The 24,693-nt window shown below is 37.2% G+C and overlaps 1 protein-coding gene across 1 annotated transcript; it reads left to right on the top strand.

Annotated features, from left to right (window-relative positions):
- Positions 1-202: 202 nt before the first annotated feature.
- On the top strand, positions 203-2,777 carry LOC143584176 (small ribosomal subunit protein uS5c-like). Its single transcript, XM_077066279.1, has 3 exons — positions 203-625; positions 1,648-1,850; positions 2,494-2,777. The coding sequence occupies exons 1-3, from the start codon at positions 203-205 to the stop codon at positions 2,741-2,743; spliced, it is 876 nt and encodes a 291-aa protein (XP_076922394.1). The 3' UTR covers positions 2,744-2,777.
- Positions 2,778-24,693: the final 21,916 nt, after the last annotated feature.

Raw genomic sequence — 24,693 nt, 5'->3', positions numbered from 1 at the left:
CAGGGGGCAAACGGGCAATTAACTCTTTTCCCATGATTCTGCATTACTCTTTCGGTTGAAATACCGAATATCAATACTGCATAAGTAATAATTTCACACTTAAAACTCCCAATACCTTAAACTTTGAAGATAAGAAGACACTTTCCTTATCTACTCTCTTCTTCTTCTATCATCGTCTCCTCCACCAGCAATAACAATAACCATGGCTGCCTCTCTCACTTCATCTCTCTCCGCCCTCTCTCTCCGCCGCCTCTCTCTCCCAATCCACCACAACCCCACCTCCTTCGCTCTCCCAAAACCCCTCACTTTCCCGTCAATCAAAACCCACGCTGCCGACATTGACACCACATTCTTCGACAATGTGGACCCAGATGAAATCACCACCTTTGACCCGCCGGAAAAGCCCGAGGGGTTCGTTGAGCCGCCGTCGTTCGACGAGGGCCCGCAGGAGACCGAGGAGCAGATAGCCAGGGCGTATGAGGAGCTGTACGGACCGGCGTATAGCGGGGAGAGTGTGCTGGGGAATGATGTGTATGTGATGGATTCCAAAGTCAAGAAGACGAGTTCGTTTGGGAAGGTGAAGAAGGATAAGATTAGAGATGGGTTTGAAGAGAGAGTTGTTCAGGTTCATTTTGACTTTTTGGTCAACCATGGTTTTCAATTGCATTCTATTGTTTGATTACTTTGTTTGGGTTTGGGAAATGCTAATTGCTAAGGTAGCTCGAGCTTGGCTTGCTTCGAGCTTTCCTTTCCTGAAGCTTGACTGCTTGAGCATTAAGCTCGAGCTCGGCTATTGATTGTTTTTTCAAACTCAGGCTCGGCTGGATTGTTTTTTCAAACGAGCCTAAGCGCGGCTAGGGCTCGGCTGTACAGTGTGAAACTAATACAACAAAGGTCCAAAAGTGATAAAACTTTAAAATAAAATACACAAGGCTAGCTAAGGCACGACGAGCCTAAATGAGCTTCCCGTACAAGGGACGAGCTCGGGCTCGATAACTAAACGAGCTTTATTAGAGGCTCGGCCTCTGCTTGAGCTTGAAAAATCTCGGCTTGTTTTGAGCTTTTTATCGACCTAATCTCGAGTAGCTTGCGATTGGCTCGCTCCCATAGTTTGGGGCTTTGAGATGCATTTTGACTTTTTTGGTCAGTGCTGGTTATTGAATTGCGTTGTTTGGTAAGTGGAGTTTTTGTTCGGGTTTGGGAAGTGGTAATTGGATTGATTGTGATAACATGTGTTGCTGCAAATAGATGAATGTTGGCTCATAGTTTGGGCTTTGAGGTGCATTTTGACTTTTTGGTCAACGCTAGTTTTTGAATTTCATTGGTTGATAAGTAGGTTTTTGTTTAAATTAAAAATTACTAGGCGCATTGATTACGATAACCTGTTTTGCTGCAAATAAATAAGTTTTGGAACATATTTTGCAACCAATATGACATCATCTTTTGCATTTTACTACAAGTAGTTTGACCTAGAAATGTCAAAACTCAAAGGTAACATTTTCATTGGTAATATTTGTTTTGAATTTCAAATAGTTCTAGCAATGCTTTATTTGACTGTTTGACCATCCAGATGTATTCCTGTGACTTTCGAGTTGGGCTCGACTCAAAACTAATCGGACCCGTTTAATTAGAAGGTTAATGATGCAGGTGAGAAGGGTGACAAAGGTGGTGAAAGGTGGGAAGCAACTGCATTTTAGGGCGGTTGTGGTGGTTGGTGACAAGAAAGGGCAAGTTGGTGTCGGTGTTGGGAAAGCTAAAGAGGTGGTTGCTGCCGTTCAGAAATCGGCTACTAATGCTCGAAGGAATATTATCACGGTTCCTATGACCAAATATTTGACCTTTCCCCACAGGTAAATATGATGCAAGTTTCTTTTATATATCAATATTATACGCTTTGATTCACAAGTCACCTCATGATTCAAGTACTTAGGGGTGTTTATTTTTGGCATGACACGAACCTAACACAAAATTCATGGGTTTGGATTTAGTTTATATGGGTTCGGGTCAGTTTTGGGTCAAAATCATGGAACTTTAGCTAAATAGGTCATATTCGGATCGACCTGGTGTGTTCCCGGGTTGGCCTGTTTATTTTTATAATTAAAAAATATATATTTTTTATATGTCGTAACTCAAATTAGTTGGTTATTTAAAGTGAAACAAGTATTATTTTTTATAGTTCATAATTATTTGTATACATTTGGTTGTAAATTTTAAGTCAAGAGTATTAAATATGCAATAATATTAGCTTGAGCCTAAAAGCAAGTTTGTTTAACAAACGAGTCTGAGCCCATGCCTCACTTATCGAGCTTGAGCTATCTCGCAAGCCTATTATCTATATAGCTTATATTTAATACATTTAATATACATTTATATGATAATTCTTATTTTATATAAAATTATATAAAATGAACAAAATAATATATATTGTATTTTATATGAAAGTATTAGTTATCATATTTATAGTATTGATTATCTTGAGCATTATATTGGCAGGTCTGATGGAGACTATGGTGCAGCCAAGGTGATGCTAAGGCCCGCATCCCCAGGTACGGGTGTCATTGCAGGTGGTGCAGTTAGAATTGTGTTAGAAATGGCGGGTGTAGAAAACGCTCTGGGAAAACAGCTCGGGAGCAACAACGCTCTTAATAATGCTAGAGCAACCGTTGTCGCGGTTCAGCAAATGAGACAGTTTAGTGAAGTTGCCCGTGAACGTGGGATCCCGATGGAAGAACTCTGGAAATGATCCGATAATTGTGTATGAATATACAATCTGTATTATTTTTGTTGTCAAATCTTATTATTTAAGCTCAGGCTTTTTACTTCATATCAGAAGGCTGTTAGAATGTAATAATCTAACTAGCTGAGATCTTTTGTGTTTGTAATGATAGATGCTTTTCGTGTTGGAGCTTCATATATATATATGGTACCAAAGGTTCGGGTTTAAAGACTTATGTGGCCCGGTTTTGGACCAAAAGCTGACTTGCGGTTTCTAGGGATGTGTATGGGTTGGTTTTGGGCTCAAGGCTGAAACAAAACCAAAAATTCGGCTTTTCTGTTTTAGATAAATTATTAGGTTTTCAGTTTTTGGTTTAACATGTGGATTCAGTTTGGTTATGGGTACTTTTAATACTTTTGGGCTTATGTTTGGGCATGAAAATTGGTCAAAAAGAATTAACTTGGGTTTTTAACTTTTGGTATAAACAAACCAACAAGAAGTAATCTCATTCATGACATAGCTATTGGCAAATGGCAAGGCAAACCTTACTTCATAGGGTATAAAATAGGGGATAAAGGCTTATTAATGAATTTGGTATATAACTTTTATTTTATTTGTGGTTTATTAATGAAGTTGGGCATGAAACTTATAGCTCAATAATGAACTGAATGAACTTGGATTATAAATCAAATAACAAGCATTCAAACAAGTTCAGTGTTGTTCGATTCACATGTTTGATGTGATTCGATTGGGTTTCGAGACACAGCCATAATCGAGCAACCAAACCTTCATTTATCAATCTGGATCAGCTATTATGGTTCGGTTAACCTTAAATGGGTCACTGTATATATATAAAAAAAAATTGAGTAAATAAAACATTGATCATCTAAAGATAAATACAACATTTAAGGCCTGCCACCTTTCAAGATCGACATTTTAGGCTTGTAGCTCTTTTATTTTCTGATCCTAGTATCAAAGGTCAATGGACAAGTACTTCATCCTCAAGTTAGACTCGTATAAACACTTTCACTGGATCGTGATTGCCTGACTTCGCAAGTTTCAGAATCACATACCTATTTCGGCAAAAGAGAAACTAAAAATATCAACTTTCTTCAGAAAAATAAAAAAAATTATGAAGAAAGCACACAAAAATTAAAAGAATACATGTGAAAATAGGCAGGTCGGATGGCAAACGTAATTGGTCAAACGGGTCAGGATTTTTGGTGCATCTAAGATCGGGTTGACCCAAAACACTTATCGTCCAAATCTTTTCTTTTTATCTTTTTTTTCTCCTTAAAGCGATTTAGATAGTTGCATACTGTAAAAATAGTTCAAATGCACTTGTTTTGTTTGGGCTTTTAAGAGATAAAAATGTAACTCATAAATCAACTTATCAACCCATTCACAGGTAAACAGGTTAAGATGTCCATCTCTAGCCATATGCATATACAATAAGAAAATACTAACAGAAAAATGTAAATATGAAGAAAAATAAGAAGAAATACCTTGAACTCCAACACAATTAATTGGTATATCATATGTTTAGACAAAAGTTTTTGTCCGTCTAACATATGTTTAGACAAAGTGCCAAGCATTAATTGGTATATCACAAGGACAAATCTATTTTCTAGTAAAGTCTTGAGTGAATGATATGTTTTTTCAAGTAATGCTCAGGTGAGAGTAGTATCAGGATGTGTGAGCTCTTAGGAAGTCTCCACTTGAACAACCAAAAGTAAATCAGTGAGGCGACGGTGATTCGTCCCAGCCAAAGCGGACAATATTATGGTGCGACGGTAACTGGGTTGTTACATAAAGCTAGAAGAAGCAATACTAGCAACGAATGAATAAAACCACAAACGGGTCTAATAGTTTACAATATCAATGAAAGTTCTTAAAATAGTACCCCTTTTTTATACAAAGTTCTTTAAAGTACTACTTGGCTTTCTTTCAATAATGTAATTTTGTCATCAAATCATCCTTTATAGTTTTTTTGTTTAAATTTGTAATTCAATGAAGTATATTGACTAATAAGTTATTGAAATATAATGACTAATAAAACCTACTTTAAAAGTTTCGAAACGAAGATGAGTAACACTTCGAAGACATTTGAAATTAAAAGTACTACTTTCCAAGAATTTTGTATCAAAGGCACTATTTTTAAAGCTTCCAATAATAATTTAAACTATCGCGCCAGCTTGTGGTTTTATTCATGGAATGTCTTCTTTGCCTCTCCTAGGAAATATTGCCTTGCAACTAAAGTAAATTGTTCGATGAAAAGTTCGTTTTTGTTAGTTCATTTAAATAAACAAACGAACGTGAACACGTGTCCCGCTCGTTAATTCATATACGTCAACATTCATTTACACACATTCATTTAGGTCTATCCATTTATGCTCGTTCTTGTTCACTAATATCCATTTATTTATGTTTTGTAAGTTACAAGCGTATAAATCCTTTGTTTATCCCATTAGTCTAAATAAAACTATATTTTTTTACATGCCAATATATCTTAGAGTCAAGCTAGGAGGAGCAATACTAGCAACGAATGAATAAAGCCACAAGCGGGTGTGGTTGTTTACATTATTATTGGAAGTTCTTAAAAATGACTAACTAAACCTACTTTAAAAGTTTTGAAGCAAAGATGAGTATTAGAATAAATTTGAAATAAAAAGAAATACTACTTTCCAGGAATTTCGTATCAAAGAAAAGTACTATTTTTAAAACTTCTAAGAACAATGTAAACAACCAGGCCAGTTGTGGTTTTGTTCATTGATTGCCCTTCGGAGGTTGACTCCCATAAAATATTGGAATGTAACTAAAGTAAACAAAGTGAAGTGTTCTCAGGAAGTTCATTGCATCCGTTCATTTACGTAAGTGACCGTTTACGCCTGCTCATTTACGTTTGTTTATGTCCATCCATTTACGTTTGTTTACATCCATCCATGTATGCTCATTCATCTTCGCTTATATCAATTTCATTATGTTTGGTAACTTACAGTCGTGTAAATAGTTATACAGATTTATTTGTTACCCAATAAGATTATTTTCTAGTTTGAACCCCTTTGTTTAGCCATAAGTCTAAACAAAACTTTACTTGTGTTATAGACAAATAGATCCAGGAGTCAAGCTAGAACGGGCAATGCTAACAACCAATGAATAAAGGCACAAGTGGGTCTGGTAATTTACAGTATGGTATCGTATGATATAATATGATATGATATAATGATGTAATATAATATTTTAAATATTAGCATTAAATGCGCTATTTTAATTTTTTTATTAGTTGGATCCAGGTAATAATTAGTAATGCTTTAGCTACTCATTTCTTTTATATTAATCAATCATAAATTTCTTAAACTCTCTTCAGGCTTTAATTTCTTTTAGTTCTTCAATCGATCGTCTCCGATGAGAACTTGTATCCAAGAACCAAAAGAAATTGAAGCCTGAAGAGAGTTTATAAATTCGTGATTGATCAATGCAAAAGAAATGAAAAGACTAGGTAACTAAAACTCAAATAATTATTGCCTAGATCCAATAAACGAAAAAGTAAAAATGCAAATTTAAAGCTAATAATATATCATATGATATAATATAATATAACACTAGCATTGAATGCGCATATTAAATTTTATATTAGTTGGATACATTTAATAATTATAATTTTTTATAAAATACTTTAGTTACTCATTTCTTTCATTTCATTTATGTTGACCAATCAAAAATTTCTTAAACTCGCTCTAGGCTTTAATTTCTTTTGGTTCTTCAATTAATTTGCCTCGTGAGAGAACTTGCTATCCAAAAACCTAAAGAAATTTAAGACTGGAGAAAGATTAAGAAATTCGTAATTGATCACTGCAAAAGAAATGAAAGGACCGGGTAACTAAAGCATTTCATACAAAATTATAATTATTACCTACATTCAACTAATAAAAAATTAATAATGCACATTCAATACTAATATTATATCGTATCGAATCGTATACATCATACTATAAACACACACATGTGAAAGTAAAATTGTGACTTTTATGTATAGAGTATAATATTGTATGATATAACATGATATGATGTAATATCATCATTATATTATATAATAGAGGAGGGTTCAATGGGGAACTTCAAAAAATTATGAAACTAGGAAACCACCTTTAGCATAAAAAAATAGTTTTAGCATAAACTTTTTTTGGAGCTTTTACTTTAAATACATTAAGAAAACATTCCAATAAAAATTTTTAATTTTGTAAAAAATATATTTTTTTACCTTTTTTAACTAAAAAAACTTTTTTAAATGAAAACGGCTTCTAAATGTGTTTAAATGTAAAAGCTCTAAAAAGATTACTTAAAAATGTGTTTTTTACATGTAAAAGTGAATTTTTTTAATTATTTTTTTACATTTAAAATACATGTTTCCCTAGCTCCCCACTTTTTTGTGGTTCCCTTTTGAACCTGTCCCTTATATCATATTAACACTAAATGTGCATTTTTAATTTTTTATTAGTTGAATCTAGGTATAATTAGTAATGTTTTAGTTATTCATTACTTTTATGTTGATCGATCACAAATTTCTTAAACTCTCTCGAGGCTTTAATTTCTTTTGGTTCTTCAATCGATTTGCCTTCGGCAAGAACTTGCTATCAAAGAACCAAAACAAATTGAAGCCTGTAGAGAGTTTGAGAAATTTGTGATTAATCAATGAGAAAGAAATAAAATGACTGAGTAATTAAAGCACTTCTTAAAAAAATATAATTATTACAAGTATCCAACTAATATAAAAATAAATATACACACTAAATGATAATATTATATGATATAATATCACACATATGTGAGTAAAATTGTGACTTTTAAGTATAATATAATACAGTATAGTATTGTATATTATGATATGATGTAATATCATATTATATAATATTAGTATTAAATTGTGCATTTTTAATTTTTTATTAGTTAGATCTAGGTAATAATATATAATATTATGATGTACATAATTTAATATTAGCATTGAATGTGCATATTTAATTCTATATTAATTAGATACAAGTAATAATTAAATTTTTGTATTAAATGATTTAGTTATTTCTTTCATTCTTTTTAACATTGACCAATCACAAATTTCTTAAAACTCTCACGCCATTTTTGTTGGTTCTTCAATAAAATTGTCTCTGGTAAGAACTTGCTATTCAAGAACCAAATGCAATTGAAGCCTGGAGAGTTTGAATTTCATGATGGAGAGTTTGAATTTCATGATTGATCAATGCAAAATAAATGAAAGGACTAATTTGCATTGATCAATCATGAAATTCAAACTCTTCATCATGAAATTCAAACTATCCAGGCTTCAATTGCATTTGGTTCTTGGATAGCAAGTTCTTACCGGAGACAATTTTATTGAAGAACCAACAAAAATTAAAGCTTGGGGAGAGTTTAAGAAATTTGTGATTGGTCAATGTTGAAAAGAATGAAAGAAATGAGCAACTAAATCATTTCATACAAAAATATAATTATTGCATGTATCCAACTAGCATTAAATTAAATATGCACATTCAATACTAATATTATATTATATAATATATATCATAAGATACTATACTTACTATATTATTTACACACACACGCGCGCACCCACACACGCATATATATATATATATATATATATATATATATATCCATTTATGTTTGTTTAATTATGTCCGTTCATTTACGTTCGTTCATGTTCGCTTATACCCATTTCATTATGTTAAATGACATTCGTGTAAATAATTATATGGATTTATTTATTACATAATAATTTTGATTACAAATTCAAAACCCTTAGTTTAGCCCATAAACGATAAGCCTAATTTTAAGAGCAGATGATTTTCAGCAAGTGTTTAGATATTCGTGTTTTTGTGTTCAATTATTTTCGTTTAACTTTGTGTTGTTTATGTTAATGAATTGTTCGTTTAGAAATTAACAAATAAACATAAACGAGCACATTCACATTCTTAACAAACAAACATGAATCTGTTCGTTTAAGTTTCCGTGTCCATTCGTTTATTGGGTTAAAGTTAAATGAATAAACATGAACAAGCCCTATTTGTGTGGTTAGTTTACTGGCCTAAATAAACAAATTAAAAAGATTTTGTGGGCAAACACTACTAGCTCAGTTTTCACTCGTACAAGAAAAGGTTAAAAATACCTATAACTACTGAGAAAGCGTACCTTTATCATGATTAATGTGTACTGCAAATTGAATCAGGTAATATTCTATCAAATACCTTTCTACCAATGTCAACATATTGTCATACGAAGAATGCACATTGTTCTGCAAGACTTAACGACACAGATCACTGCCATCCTACAACAAATATATTAAACTGACTTAATTAACCCAATGAATCGCACATTAGAACATTTCTAGCAACCTTAACGATTAACAATTAGAAGCAATAAGAATGAAAAGGAAAAAAGGCTGCAAACATACATTAATTTACAAAGTCAAGCAAGTGATTTCTGTACTAGAATGTACAAAAGTAACAAGAAAGAGCATGTGCAAAAGTGTTATATGTGTCAAATATATTCAGCAAAAGAGAGAGAAACAGATTTAAAAGGCACTAAATGAAGTAACCGTACTAGAAGCTAAATTTGACTATCATGCAGATTATAAACGAATCAGTTATTTTTCTTTTTAGTGTTTACTGGCGTATATGATGATTATGTGCATTTTCCCCACCATGTCATTAGTCGTTTCACTATATGCATTTTCCGTTTGATCTTTGGGTGTTTTAAACTTATCATTTTTTGCATTTTTCTACTTTTGGGTTTATTTCTATTATCTGTTAGCTCTTCTAGCAAGTTTTATAAAATATAAAATGCATGTCACTGTCTTTTCAGCCAAACCTAGTTGGATTAAGCACTATCATATACTCACTTAGTTTCATAGCAGTTTAAACAGTTTATATGAATTTCATTTCAAAACAAAACAATATGAAACTAAAGCACAAAACCAGAAAAATAAAAAAATTTACATCTTACCTGCATTGGAAGAAGATATCTACCAAAAAATTCTTGAAGGTTGTTTGCTATTATTTTGCTTGAATAAAAAACAAAAATCGTATTTTCACAATTTGTATATACAGTAATTAAGACAGTACCATTAAAAATAAGTTAATATGCAGAAAGTTAAGAAAAAATACCTTGAACTCCAACACAATTAGCAACAGTACAACTGCTATGAGTATCATTTTCTTCAATTGCTAATTGTAGTTAACTATTTAAACTACCAAGACTGTGAGAAAATGCATGTCACTGATGTCTGCCACATATTGAAGTACTTAAAAATAACACTAGAATCCAATGAATATGGATACAAGGAAATCTATATACCTTAATGTTCTTGGAGATACAGCTAGTATGCAGTAACCCTCCATATTTGACTACCCGTCTATTAATCTCTTAGAAAAGCAATAGCTTCTAATGTTGGTATTAAAACACAATGAATGAGAGAAAATGCATGCTAAGAACATGCACCCACTTTCAAAGAACCATAGAACTTGGTTGTAGTTGGTCTCACTAATACTTGTCAGCAACAAGAATTATGAAAAAGGCGACAAGCGAGCCTCCAAGTCCATATCCTCAAGATCTGAATGTATCTTTTAAGTAACTAACCTCGACATTTATTTTCCAATGGCAGGATAGTTTGATGTATTAACCTCAATAGTTGTGATTTCTTGTCTAATTCACCCATAACTGCTATTAGTTGTGCTTACTCTGTTTTGGCCCAACGATCCACACATAAGTCACAAGAGTAATAGACATAACACATGTTTAGACAAAGTGCCAAGCACTATGGCATATCAGGACAGTTCCCTTTATAGTAAATTCTTTAGTGAATGTTATGTTTCATTAAGTTGTAGTCTACGATGGCAAAAAAAATATTAATTAATATAATTATATAAGAGTTTTAACATAGCAAACTTTCAGGAATCAGAATCAAATACCTCAAATATCATAAGCAACCTTAACAATTAGCAGATGGAAATTAGAAGGATGAAAAGGGGAAAAATGGAAGGCTGCTAACAAGCAACATACGTCGCTATATGAGGTCATGCGAGTGACTTCTGCAGTTAGCATAGTTAAACACTTATTGCCAGCAGAGGTAACAATGAAGAGCATGTACAGAAATGTTATATGTATAGCTTATATACAAGGAAGAGTAAGTTAAACAGATTTTTTCCACCATGTCATTAATAGTTTAACTTCCAATCGCTTTTTGGTGTTTTAAACTTTAATTTTTGCTTTGTTTTCCCACTTTTTTGTGTCTATTTCTGTTATACGTTAGCTCTTCTAGCAAGTTTTATAAAATGCTAAATGTGTATCGCTATCTTTCCAGCCAAAATTTGTTGGATTAAGCACTGTGATATTGCGTTCCAAAATGGAATTTGACACTAATGGAATTAACTTTCAAATCAAAGCAATAAAGATCTATTTATTGTGACTCCTAATCTATTAGCATGTACTACTAATCAAATTAACAGGCTCACGAAGTGAAAATTGATACATTGGCTTCAAAGGTGAAAACATACACTCGTTATTTTCCTTTCTAAGTATTAGACTGAATATGAACAGCTTGGAATATGCACAGACAATGGATACGAATAGACTCTAGGGGTTCATGATTATGTTATCTATATATATCCATGTAACTCTCATATTAAGATATACAAAAATATCTACAATTACTAAGTCTAACTTGGTATCAGAGCTAATCTCTGAAACCCTAAATCTGCAGCCACCATCTCACAGCCCCTCTCAATGGCTCTTCTTCAATCCTTTTCTGACACTGCCAAAACCACTCACAATTCCCATAAGTTTTCATTCAAACTTACTCCCACAAATTATGGCTACTGGAAAGCTATTCTACAACCCTTTTTGGTTACAAACAATTTGTATGGGTATGTGGATGGCTCCATCCCTTGTCCATCAGCAATCATCCAAGCAGCTGAACCATCAGCCAGCGAACCTGCACCCAAGCCACAAGATAATCCAAACCATACAATCTGGCTCTCCAATGATGCACATGTTCGAATGCTTCTCCTGTCAACCATATCTGAATCAGCCTTTGGTCATGTTCAACACACCACCACATCATGCGACCTTTGGTTAGCCCTTGAACGAGCATATGCTCCAAACACTATATCACGTGAGTTTACTCTCAAACAACAGTTATTGAAAATTGCAATGAGAAGTGGTGAGTCACCACCGGCTTATCTAGAACGAGCACAAGAGTATGCTGATGCCCTGGCCAATATTGGTGAACCTTTCAAAGATAAAGATAAAGATCTAGTTATGTTGGTTATTGCTCGCCTACGAGATGAATACAATGGTCTTAAAATTAACATAGTCACTCGACAATTTCCTCCAACCTTCAATGAATTGCATGCATTACTTTCTGATCTTGATTTTTTTTTTGGTCAGAAAACCTGAAACTGTTCCCCCTACTCAAGCTTTTTCAGCCGTGACCAACCCCATATCACCCACTTCTGGCCTTCTCGGCTCTAACCCCACCACTCAGGCCCTGCATCAACTTGTGAATCAGCTTAGTCTCCAGCCTGCCCCATCACAATCCCAAGCATTTTACACCAACCGGTCTGGTTATAATCGGGGTCGCGGTCTTAACAATCGTCGTGGCAGGGGCTCCTATAACAATAACAACTACAGCACCCGCAACCCACCCAACAGTACCAACAATCGCAACCCTTGCCCATGGGCTTCTACCCAAACTCTTGTCTATGGAACATGTAATCGATGTGGCATTGCCCACATCCCCTCTCAATGTACAAACAGGGATCCCGCTACCATTCGGGGACGATCACCATCTGCAAATTACTCTGATGTTCGCTCTCAAGCTTCCACTTCTTGGAGACCGGACACAGGTGCAACTAACCATGCTGCCCCTGATCTTTCCAGCTTTGACTATTCTGAGCCATACCTAGGTGGGGATAATCTTCATGTTGGCAATGGTAAGCCTCTTTTCTATTCTTCATATTGGTTCAACTCGTTACTATTCACCAAACAAAACCCTTTCACTCAAAAATATTCTTCATGTTCCTCAACTTAAACAAAATCTCCTTTCTGTTCAACAGTTCTGTTGTGATAATAATGTGTTCTTTGAATTTCACTCTGATTTCTTTTCTGTGAAGGACGAGGTTACACACATTACCCTCCTCACGGGTCCCAGCAATGATGGTCTATATACATTCTGTCTTCCACATATACAGGATATTCCCAAAGTTGCTTTCTCCACTGCTCGTGCTGCCTCCAAGACTTGGCATCAAAGACTTGGGCACCCCCATCATCAACTTTTAAATTCTATGTTTTCAAAGTATTGTTTACCTGTTTCTGATAAACCTTCTAGTTTTGTTTGTGACTCTTGTTCTGTGGGAAAATCTAGCAAACTGTCTTTACCTTTATCAGATTATCGCAGTTCGCATGTTTTGGATTTAGTTATTTGTGATGTATGGGGACCTGCATCTGTTTCCTCATATGATGGTCACAATTACTTTCTGTTATGTGTGGATCATTATTCCAAATTCATGTGGTTTTTCCCGTTAAAACTTAAATCTGACGTATTTGCTACTTTTAAACACTTCATTGCAATGGCTGAACGCCAATTTAAAACAACACTCAAATCAGTTCAAACAGATTGGGGAGGCGAGTTTCGCAAACTATCTCCTTTCTTTTTGGAACGTGGTATCATACATAGGCTCTCTTGTCCACACACAAGTGAACAAAATGGTGTTGGTGAGCGGCGGCATCGTCATGTTGTTGAAACTGGGCTTACTTTACTTGCCCAATCTCACGCTCCACAAAAATTTTGGGACTTTGCTTTTGGCACCGCAGTATATCTAATTAATCGGATGCCCTCCCGTTCCAACTCACATGTCTCCCTTTGAACATCTTTTTGGACACAAGCCTGATTACTCCTTTCCTCGGGTCTTCGGGAGCCGATGCTATCCACACCTCCGAGCATACAATTCTCACAAACTGGACTTTCGGTCCATCCCGTGCGTGTTCCTTGGCTACAGCACCTTGCATCATGGGTACAGGTGCTTTGATCCTCAAACAGATCGCTTATATGTAGCTCGTCATGTTCGATTCCATGAACATGTTTTCCCGTTTCAGCCATCACCTGTTTCCTCACAACCAAATCCTCCACCATCTCCCTACTATTCCTCCTATCCAGTCATGAGTTCAATGCCTTCAGCCCAACCCAACTTCTCACCATCCCACATCTCACCTTCTCACACATCCCCTCCCATCACTCCGTTGACGCAGTCACCTAATAACATAACTTCTCCGGCTCAACCGTCCTCAACCATTTGCTATCTATTTGGGTAAAAATCTTATTTCTTGGGCTGCACGTAAACAGAAGACGGTCTCTCGGTCATCCACGGAATCAGAATACAAGGCTCTGGCAGACACGGTTGCTGAACTAACTTGGCTCGAGACGCTTTTACACGAATTGTGTTTTCCTGTTACCTCAGCTCCTACTTTGTGGTGTGATAACTTGGGAGCTACTTGTCCGCAAATCCGATTTTTCATGCTAGAACAAAACACGTTGAAGTTGATTTTCATTTTGTTGGAGAAAAGGTGGCTCAAAGGAAACTGGCAGTCCAATTCATCTCTACACAAGATCAGATTGCCGATGTCTTTACTAAGGCTTTACCTTCACAACGGTTCCTATCTTTAAGGTCAAAGCTACAGGTCGAACCACGGCCTTAGCTTGCGGGGGAGTATTAGACTGAATATGAACAGCTTGGAATATGCACAGACAATGGATAAAGAATAGACTCTAGGGTTTCAAGATTGTGTTATCTATATATATCCATGTAACTCTCATATTAAGATATACAAAAATATCTACAATTACTAAGTCTAACTCTAAGCATATGGTATCTAAAACAAATAGTCAAATGTGCCTTAATTTATTGGGAACTAAGAAATGTGTCAAAAAGTAAATAAACAAATAGGGCGATAAGGAAAACTTCTCAAAAAAACTACAGCTAGTGAGCAAACGTACCTTTATCATGATTAATGTGTACTGCGAATACGGTATAAAAATCCTTAATGCCAACGCCGATATATTGTCATGCGAGGTATACGCATCGTTATCCAAAACTTAATGGCATGGATCACTTCCATCCTACAACAAAAAGATTTAAAGTGGCATCAATGCATATGTGCATGGTAAGTATTTACACGAAAAGATAAGATATGTATTTCCTACCAAGTAAATCATATTTTCAACCACTGTCACAAGAGATCACTCATTCAAAATGCTTAACATACAGTTAAATCTAACACATGTGATAGTTACAGTTTAGCCCATCAAATTTAAGCAACAAGGCCGCCATATACAACCTGCGTTCATATATCGTATCGTTGTGGGAAGATGCATGCTCTTTGGAAAAGAAAATCATAAAATTATGTCTTGATTAAATATGGAATTTATATTATACAAATGGAATGTGGTTACTATTCCACTTAGCGAGTTAACGTCGCGTTATGGCCAGTTGGCCACATGCTAAGTCATGCTTGATGTCTTCACGTAAAAGGGTGAAATATGTTAACAAATCAATCTCACAAGACTACATATAAAATTTATTGAATGAAAATAAAAGGCCAAACCCGTTGATGAGGCTCCCACGTGTGTGGAGTCGAGGGTGCTAGGCCGACTTGGGCCTAACGCATGTCAAGTCCTCTAAATCCTAATTACCAAAGAGCCGAGGCCCACTATAAAGCCCACCTTGCTAAAATGGGCCAACCCCATAAGTCTTAACACCGCTCTCCTCATAAATGGGAAAACTAAGTGCTAGATATGCTCTAGAAAACGTTTAATAAACAAACAAATAGGAATAAGATTATATTATTTAGGAAATGATTTCACACACAATGAAGGAGGTCGTTTATAGGAGGTTTAAACAAAAGTGAAGCATTAAGAATGGTCTTATGTAATTGAAATAACCAATAAATTAAATCTAGATTCAAGTTATGAGGCATAACAAAAACATTAAATTTGGTCTAACACTGCTCGCCTCCTAAATGGAAAAACTAGGTGCTAGATATGCTCTAGAAAACGTTTAATAAACAAACATATAGGGATAAGATTATATTGGTTAGAAAATGATTTCACACACAATGAAATAGTTCTTTTATAGGAGGTTCAAATAAAAGTGAAACATTAAGTGTGGTCTTACCAAATTAAATCTAGTTTCAAGTTACAAGAGATAACAAAAACATTAAATCCGGTCTTAAGTAAGGAAAAGCAACTAAAAGCATTAATACGATAACAGAGATAACCGAAAACATTAAACTAGGTCTTAAGCAATAGAAAAGATAGCCAAAATACCTCCAAGGGGGTTGATGAGTGGTAACAGTGTCCCATGTTCTAGTCTCACAAATTCAACATCCAAGAGGCCAACCACCCCAATCCCTTAGATTTGGATTTTAATAAGCGCACCAAAAGCACACCAACACGCAAGGCGACCTCGGGTGCAAGATCAAAACGCCTCTAACTCAAAATGCGCGCATGGTATACAAAAATCAACCAAGGCGCAAAGAAAATCAGCCGACACCGTCTGAAGGCATGCCTCCTACATAAGGACCTTTTGTTCATCAGGATGTTATTCAACATGCATTTTAGGTTGTACATGAAGGTTATTTAGATATTAAACCATTATAGAGCTTATTTGTGTCTAAATTTTGGGTAAATGATACTAGAAAACTATGAGAATTATAAAAATAAATTGTATCTCGCGTATGAAAAATAATGTGATTTATGCGTTGTGCAAGGACTCTTTTGCCTTAGTACACATCGCGATTTTCAAACCAAGCCTTGAATAGTTTGTTTTCCATGGGTTTATAAGGTATTTGTTGGGGGGGACTAGGTCAAACAAAGTTGGTTCGGGTGGATTTCCCGTTTATCACCCCAAAAAATTGAAAATATCAAATTCGAGAGATCAACGATATTTGTTGGGAGTTACATCCATTTGAAGTTAAACGCTTTCTCACGCCTCTGCAATTTCCCACATCCTCAACAATACAAGTACAAGTTGGCTAGATAGTTTATTGGCCCATCTAACAATTGTAAGTGCCCTAACTTTATTGCTCTATTAATGTAAAATTTCCCTTCTTTGTGTTCACCCATCCCTTTGGGAGGTGATGTATTATACTTTGAGTAATGCATATGCCATTTATAGCATTTCAAGTTTCTATTTGTTTTTTATATAGCATCTTAAAGGTTCCTGATTAAGGGATTTTGTAAAGTCTTTCGCCGTTTGAATCTTAAAAACAAAGCAAGCTCTTAGAGAAACATGCAAGACCATTATGCATTACATAGATGGAAGGATGCGCCCTTCCATCCTTTTGCAAAATGCATGGGAAGGTTGCATACATAGAAGACTAGAAGAGTCGAAAAGCAAAGGTGCATAATGCACCACGTTGATAAAGTTATACTATACGTAACCATCAAATAAGTTATATTTTGATAGAAAAGTCCCCACACCTGGGGCTAAACGGTAAGGAGGTGGGAATATGTAGTGGTAGTCTTAGGATTAAGCCTTACACCTCAGGGCATGTGATCAAGCCTTACACCATAGCGCATGGGATGAAGCCTTAGGATCAAGACTTACACCTCCAGGGGATGTGATCAAGCCTTACACCTCCGGGTCCGACTGATGGGGTGTCTAAAGGTGGAGCACACCACTATTTAGATAAAATTAGGTTTTTATGATGTTTTCGAATAAGCAAGGTGTTATCATGCTAGCACTACACACCGTAACACATGAGTTTACTTTTACAAGATTTACTTGTTAAGTAGAAGTGAACTCAAATCATTCTCTCTTATTATACCAACCAAAACTATTCAACTCTTTGTTCTAAAAGGTGGTAATATGAGTGATGACAATCTTGATCTATATGGCAACTCTATTTACAAAATTCCGTTTCACAAGACTTACCTTTAACTAATTTCTATACAAATTTTCAATGGAGATAGCGATGCACATAGAGAAACTACTTTATGTCAATATCATTGAATTGATAACAAATTTTAACTTGGATCTTATTCTTCATGTGAATGAAATCTTATTCACAAAAGGACATTAAAGATGGAAATAACTAAATGAAAGTCTATAAATTTAGAGTGGGGGTGTGACATTGATAGTTAGGGGAGGGGGTAGTGTGATGTGGCAGGGCTATAGGCGCGTGAACGCTGCCAACTCACGAGGTATATCCCTTGTTGTATGGTTTGGCGATGTGGTTATACTGCTATTGATGCCAAAAATAAGGAGGATTATCAATGTGTAGTTTCAACTGTACAAACTCTTAATGCAAGAAAATGTTGAGGGGTTGGAGGGATGAGTAAAATAAGCATTTTCATGGTTTTGGAAAAAGAGAAAAGGTTGATATGAAAGAGAAAGGTAATGAACTATAGGGGGGGGGGTGATGAGAAACATGACACCCCACACCTTTATATTGAAGCCACTTATATCATTAACAAGTTCATGGAGAACTCAATTCCCCTCAAAGATAGCTATATAACTTCAAGAGTGTATTGAAGTCATCCTAGAGAAAATAGAACAGTCTATATTGAATTCCATTTAATAATTTCCCAAAACAAAGTTATTCCATTAGTCTTACGGAATATGCGACGCTCGTTACATCAAAATAGAGCAGAATACAACTAATAGCAAAAGGAATCTACTAGTGTGCCAAACAACGCTTTGGATGACAATGGAAGAAAGTAAGAGCCTTTCAAGTCAAATAAGTGCATATCTTAATATTATGCATTTGTGTGTTTAACACAAGGTGTTAGGGTTTAGGTTTCATGATAGTAAAACCCAAAGCCATCTCATTTCATTAGCTAATATGTTCACTCCTAATATATAGTTATATGAAGAGTATGATCCACTATTCTTGATGATATAGCTATGTATAAATGTATAATTAGCAAATAGAACTTCGAGTAAGTTCACTAAAGTTAGTATACTTCAACAACTTATTGGTATAAACTAAGAACCTCTTATGATGTCTAAAGGGTCAGTTAGATGACAAAATTACTTCAAGAGTTAGAAACAAAGATAAGTTATAGTTTCGAGAACTTTAAAACAAAGAGAGGTAAGACATTTATTAAGAAACAACCACCACCACCATACCCAGTAAAAATCCCACTAATGCCATGATTAGCAGGGTCTAAAAAGGGTGGAATGTAGGCAAATCGTACCTCTATCCCAAGGAATAGAGAGGTTGCTTCCAGAGAGGCCCAAACTCCGAAAACATATGTGTGAGACGGATAAAAGAAATACAAATTCAACACTAGACTTCTGGACAATAAAGAAAAGCAAATAGTATAATAAATAAATAGATAGTAGTAATGATAATAACTGTAGTCATAATAAGGAATAGATAGATAAACTATTGCTGTTAATAAATAATAATAATGTATCATTAAGCACTAAAAATAAAGAACTTCGAATAAAAAATGTAACTACCAGGCCCGCGATTCACTAGTTGGTAGGATGGTCCCTCCTAGCATTGCCCCTCCCAGATCTATTGTCCTGTAACAAAAGGAAAGTTTTAATTAAATAAACCAAAGTAGAGATGGATTCTGGCCAACATACTTATATATGAGTTGATTCGAGTTGTGTTGTGTTTTATCTCAAACGGGTCAAATGATAAAAACTAACTAAAAGGGAACATGTGGCTCAAACACTCGCTCAAAGTCTAGTTTTAATAAATCTAACCACTTGGATCCTTTTCTTCAAAGATTTAAACTATTATTATTGTTTGTCAGTACCCCTACGTATTAGCAACATACCCTGTGGTGCGACAGATGAGGAACCCGAGCGTTATTGTGCCTGCGAAAGTAATTCCATTAAGTATGCAAAATGTGAAAAAATAAATAAACCAACATAAACGGTAACAACATGTATTAGGTACACAAACTATAAAGACATCACCTTGGGGGCGGTTCTTGAACAACCAAATGTTGCTGAAAGCCATGTTGTACATCATTCTGTGCAGGCCCCACTACGGGCTGACTAGACATGTTTCCAGAAACCCGGGGGTCATATACCGATGCTTGCCATAAGCGATAGGCTTCCCGGGCCCGGGCCTGGTTAATGTCATATTCTGAACGAACGGGCCCGCCTTGAGGATGGGCCAGAAATCGGGCATCATTCTGAATCTGAGCCCAAGCACGGGCCCGGGCCTCACCCTACATAAGATATACATTATGAGCACAAGGATGAAGTTACAAAGTTTTGATTAATTAAATGATGATTACCTGAGCAGATGATTCTGGTTGAGTCCATTCAACAGTCTCCCAGTAGTCACACCACCAATCTGCCAAGAAGCTGGGGTCACCTGAACAACACTTGAGAATTATTAATACAATAATAATAATAATAATAATAATAATATAAGAAACCCTAAGTTGAAGCAATCAATGAATTAATAAAGAGCAATTGGTGTACCAGAAGCGGCGCCAATGAGTCGCGCCCTGCGATTGGCTTCGCTGGTAAAGGCTTCCGCCATTTGACGCATGCCTAGTTCATGCATATGGACAGCCATGTAAAAATGCAGCCTGTGGAAGATATTAATATCTAGGGTTTGTAAAACTTACACTTATAACTGGCTTCAATGGCAATTTAAAGAATTTCAAATCTAGTATTGACGGTAACATACTCCAACCAATTTCAAAAATGAACTGGCCTACAAACCAACGGGTAAACCAATTTTCTTTTTCACATCTCAATCAATCCTCAAGCCCAAACCTTACTATGTTTAAGGGCCTAAGCGAAGGCCCAATCTTACTATTTTTAAATTCTATTCGTGAAAGTTTTATTTGGGTTACCATCTAAAAAATATGACTAAAAAACAAGAAATTAAATATTGTCGAATTTAATGCTACTAATTATTATTTTTCTTTTTGGAACGACCAACTAAATAACGCCGGGTACTTCGTACGCGGCTCCCATTGGCTAAAGGTAGCCCGAGCCGGCCACGAGTCCAGACGAACGAAGCCCCTAGCAGTCCATCTATTGAGGGATTCCCTGGATAAAACCCGACCCCCATGCCCGCCAAACGGCACGACGGCGAGGAGCCGGTAAAACCAGGTGAGATCAAGACTCGCTAGTAAAGTGAGTGCCCTACCATTAAACCACATCCAATTTATGCTATAATTATTATGAAAATTATATTAAAATACTAAACAACAAAACATTAATAATTGATAAAGAATAAGAATTTGGAATTTAAAGAACATTGGTCCTTAAAAACCGGTTGCTTTCGGTATTTGTTAAATTTACTTCTTTTAATATTTATGAACGAATTAAAAAACAAAATAATAATAATAATTAACCGGAAGCATTTAATAATTGTGAATATTATTAAATAGAAGCACTTTATAATTAAATAGAAGCATTTAATAATATTTATGTTCTAAATTTCTTTTAATCCCTATGTTTATGAGACTTAAACCCAAGACCTTCCTTTTCAACCTCATGTGTTTAAAGGCTTTTTTTTTTTGCCACTTGACCACAACCCTATTTGTTCTACATATTCAAAAATTACTAATAAAATCTGAAGAAACGTGGATCGACTCACTGATAGACGATCTACTTTCCTCGGGTGTGATTATGCTATTTCACCGATGGTTCTCTGGGATCTGGATTCTTCCACCTACAAAATGAACAGCACCGTAAACTTACCCCTCAGAAAGGGACAGAGGGGTCCTCTTTGGGGTAACCCTCCGGTGTGAGAATAAGAATTTGTAGGAGAAGATAATAATATGAGAGTAAGGAAATTGGAGTGTATTGCTTAATATAGCTGAATACTGTGTAATTGGGTGTGTCTCTCCTTGTGGAGTTGATGTGGTATTTATAGTGCTAGGGTTTCCAATGATTGGGCTCAGACCCAATTAGGGCCTTTTTGGCCTCCTCCTATAGCTTCGCGCCACGTGTCCTTGGGACACCTGGTGCTTTTTCATTGGTTAGTTGCACATGGGTTTTGCTGAGTTGTCCACCTTTCATTGGTAGCTGTCAACGTCAGCATATTCTTATTCCTTAAAAAGATACCTTCTGGAAGGTTGTCTGACGTGCACAATCAAGGTTGTCCTTACCCTAATTTGGATAAGGACGAGGTTGATTATGTGCATGTGTGATATGCGCCTATCCTGAGGATGCGTGAGGTCTTCTCTTTATTCTCACGCGCAGATGTTTCATGCGCAGATGTGATATGCACAAGCATGTGATATGCGCCACGCGCGGATGCGCCACGCGCAGATGTGATATGCGTGAGCATGTGATACGCGTGAGCATATATGATGCGTGAGCGTATGTGATGCCTGAGCATGTGATGCATGAGCATATGTGATATGCGCCATGCGCATAGGTTTTGGCTTTGTGCCTTCATAATGTCTTGATTTCAAGCCTCTTGTCTATATCTTGTGGGTTGACCCGCCTCGCTCGGTGTTGAGGCGGGTACATACCTCTTCAAGCCCCCCCAGTCTAATGTGTGTCTTGTCTCGCGCGAGCGAGGTAAGATAGATATTAGACTTAATAGTTTGCTCCTTTAGTAGGGGTTCGTCTTTTTCTTCTTATTACTCATCGTTGCGCGAAATTCTATCCTTTTTGTTGAAAACGAATCGCCCATGTACGTGGTTGGTTGTTGTTGACATGCGTCAGTGATGGAGACGTGTCAGACCTTTCGTGTGCTCGAGGTGCTACAGTTGCCTTTCATGTCCCCTCACATAGTGTCAGGAACACGTGTCGCGCTCGCGTTGGTCCGTTCCTGCGAGTGGTGGCGCGTGAACTCTGGCAGCACCTGTATAGTTTCTTTTCGTGTCCCCTCACACAGTGTCAGGGACACGTGTCGCGCTCGCGTTGGCTTACACCTGCGAGTGGAGGCGCGTGAAGTCCGATCAGTACCAAATTTTCTCTCTCCTGGGCCTATAAAAGCAAGCCCCTTTGAGTTTTTTTATCCTTCATCTTCCTGTTTATTCAGAGCTTTTTCCTTTCATTGTATTCCGATTGCCTTTCTGCTTCCAAATCTCTGTTCTTCAGAAGCATCCTTTGTCCGATTTTACAGTTGTATGTCTGATAGCTCAGACAACACAACCTCCCCTAGCCATCGCCGTGTGAAATCTTTAGTAATGTCTATGTTGAAGAAGACCGGCAAGGGGAAAAGGGCTGCTGAGGCCTCATCGGAGGAGGTAGGGAAGACCAAAGCAGTAAAGAAGTGGGATGAGATCCCCTGTAAGCTGAGGCAGTCCGATTTTGACAGCCTTATCGCCTCTCAGGGTTTTCTCCCTGAGTATGGCTGCATGTTGCCAGCGGCCGGGCAAACGGCGGCGGACCCGCCCACCGGCTATATTTCCCTTTATTGCCATTTTTTCACCCACTGCAACCTTCGTCTCCCGATGACAAGGTTTGTGGGTGCGCTGCTTAGGTTTTATGGGATTCATATATCCCAAGTCCATCCGTTTGGACTCGTGCGCATGACTCACTTTGAGTTCATGTGCAAATCTCAGCGCGAGGAGCCCACCCCTCGACGCTTTCAATTTTTTTATAAGCCAAAGATCCAAGATTCTTGGTTCTCCTTCATTCCTCGCAGTCAGAAGGTCAAGTGCTGCACTGTTTCCTTCAAGAGCCTTCATGACTGGTCTGAGAGATTTTTTTACATTAAGGCTGGTGTGATCCCCATCCGCATGACCCTGCGCGCGATCTCTTCTGCGCCTGCGGATGTGGGTGTCTTCAAGAACCCAACTGGCGCCTGGGTTAAAAAGTTGACTGCCGAACCATCCCCCGCCAAGAACATTTGCGAGGAGGCGCTGGTGGGGGTTGGTATGAGCAGGAGGTGGGCTGACAGCGCGACTGAGCCCGTTATCCAAGTTGACGGCTTGTGTAAGTTAACTCATTGCATTACTTCTGCGCGAATATAATTCCTTTTGCTGATATCGTTTGACTTGTTTTGTGCAGTCAGCAAAGAGTATGTCCACGCTGCCTATGATGAGCATATGGAGGGTGGCTCCGTCGCGCTGGGCGCTGGGGAAGTTGGCTTCCCCGATCGCTTCGATGACATGTTCATCCCTGTTGATCTGGGATTTCTCTTTGACAGCGATGCGCCTGGTAAGCCTTTGTACTTATGCTTATGCCTTTATAATACCAGATTTGGCTAACTTTTCTGTTGCGTGTATTGAAGACGCGCTTGAGAACTACGAGCTGGAGCTCGCGGAAGAGGAGGAGGAGGAGGAGGAGGAGGAGGAGGCGCCCCAACTAAAGCGTAAGGCTAAGGGGAAAACTGGCGCAGGGGCCAGTAAGAAACAGAAGAAAGATGTTGCCCCTGTTGCTCAGGATCCTCCTACTCAGGCGAGGGGACTTGAGAAAACCCAGGAGTTTACCTCCAAGTTTTCCTTGTCTTCCCTGCCTCAAAATGTGGGCAGACCTCCTGTCCACACGAGGTATGGTGCCGCCACCTCCTCCCTTCTCGCGGCGGAAAAGGGAAGCGGCGCAGCGCCTGCCGTTTCCTCATCGACAGGTATACTTTATACTTTATGGTTTTACGAGCGCGATTCTGATAGAATTACTAATGAATCTTTGCTCACTCAAATGTTTGTAGAGCCGGCGACGTTGGTGGATCAACCTCAGGCGCAACAAGGTGCCGAGGCTGCGCCGGAGGTCGCTTCGAAGTCCCCTGTTTTACCCTCAAAAAAGGGGAGAATGGACTTCATGGCGATGTTTAACTCGCGAACGGCGTTGCGCCAAGGTATGCATTGCGCTTTTATTTTCTGACTTTTTCTTTTAGATCAAGTCATGAACCATTTGTTTTTGTTGATTTTTCATAGGAGTCATAGCTGGCGTACAAGTTGCTGGCGGCACTCCTGGCGCCGGCGCCGGTGCCAGCGCCGTTGGTTCTGCTCCTGCTCCTGCAAGCAC

Source organism: Bidens hawaiensis, unplaced genomic scaffold (genome assembly GCF_021521415.1).
Source record: "Bidens hawaiensis isolate Kalapana, Puna unplaced genomic scaffold, B.hawaiensis_p1.1 tig00032838_1, whole genome shotgun sequence".
NCBI lineage: Eukaryota > Viridiplantae > Streptophyta > Magnoliopsida > Asterales > Asteraceae > Bidens > Bidens hawaiensis.
This window is presented reverse-complemented; position numbering and strand designations above follow the sequence as displayed.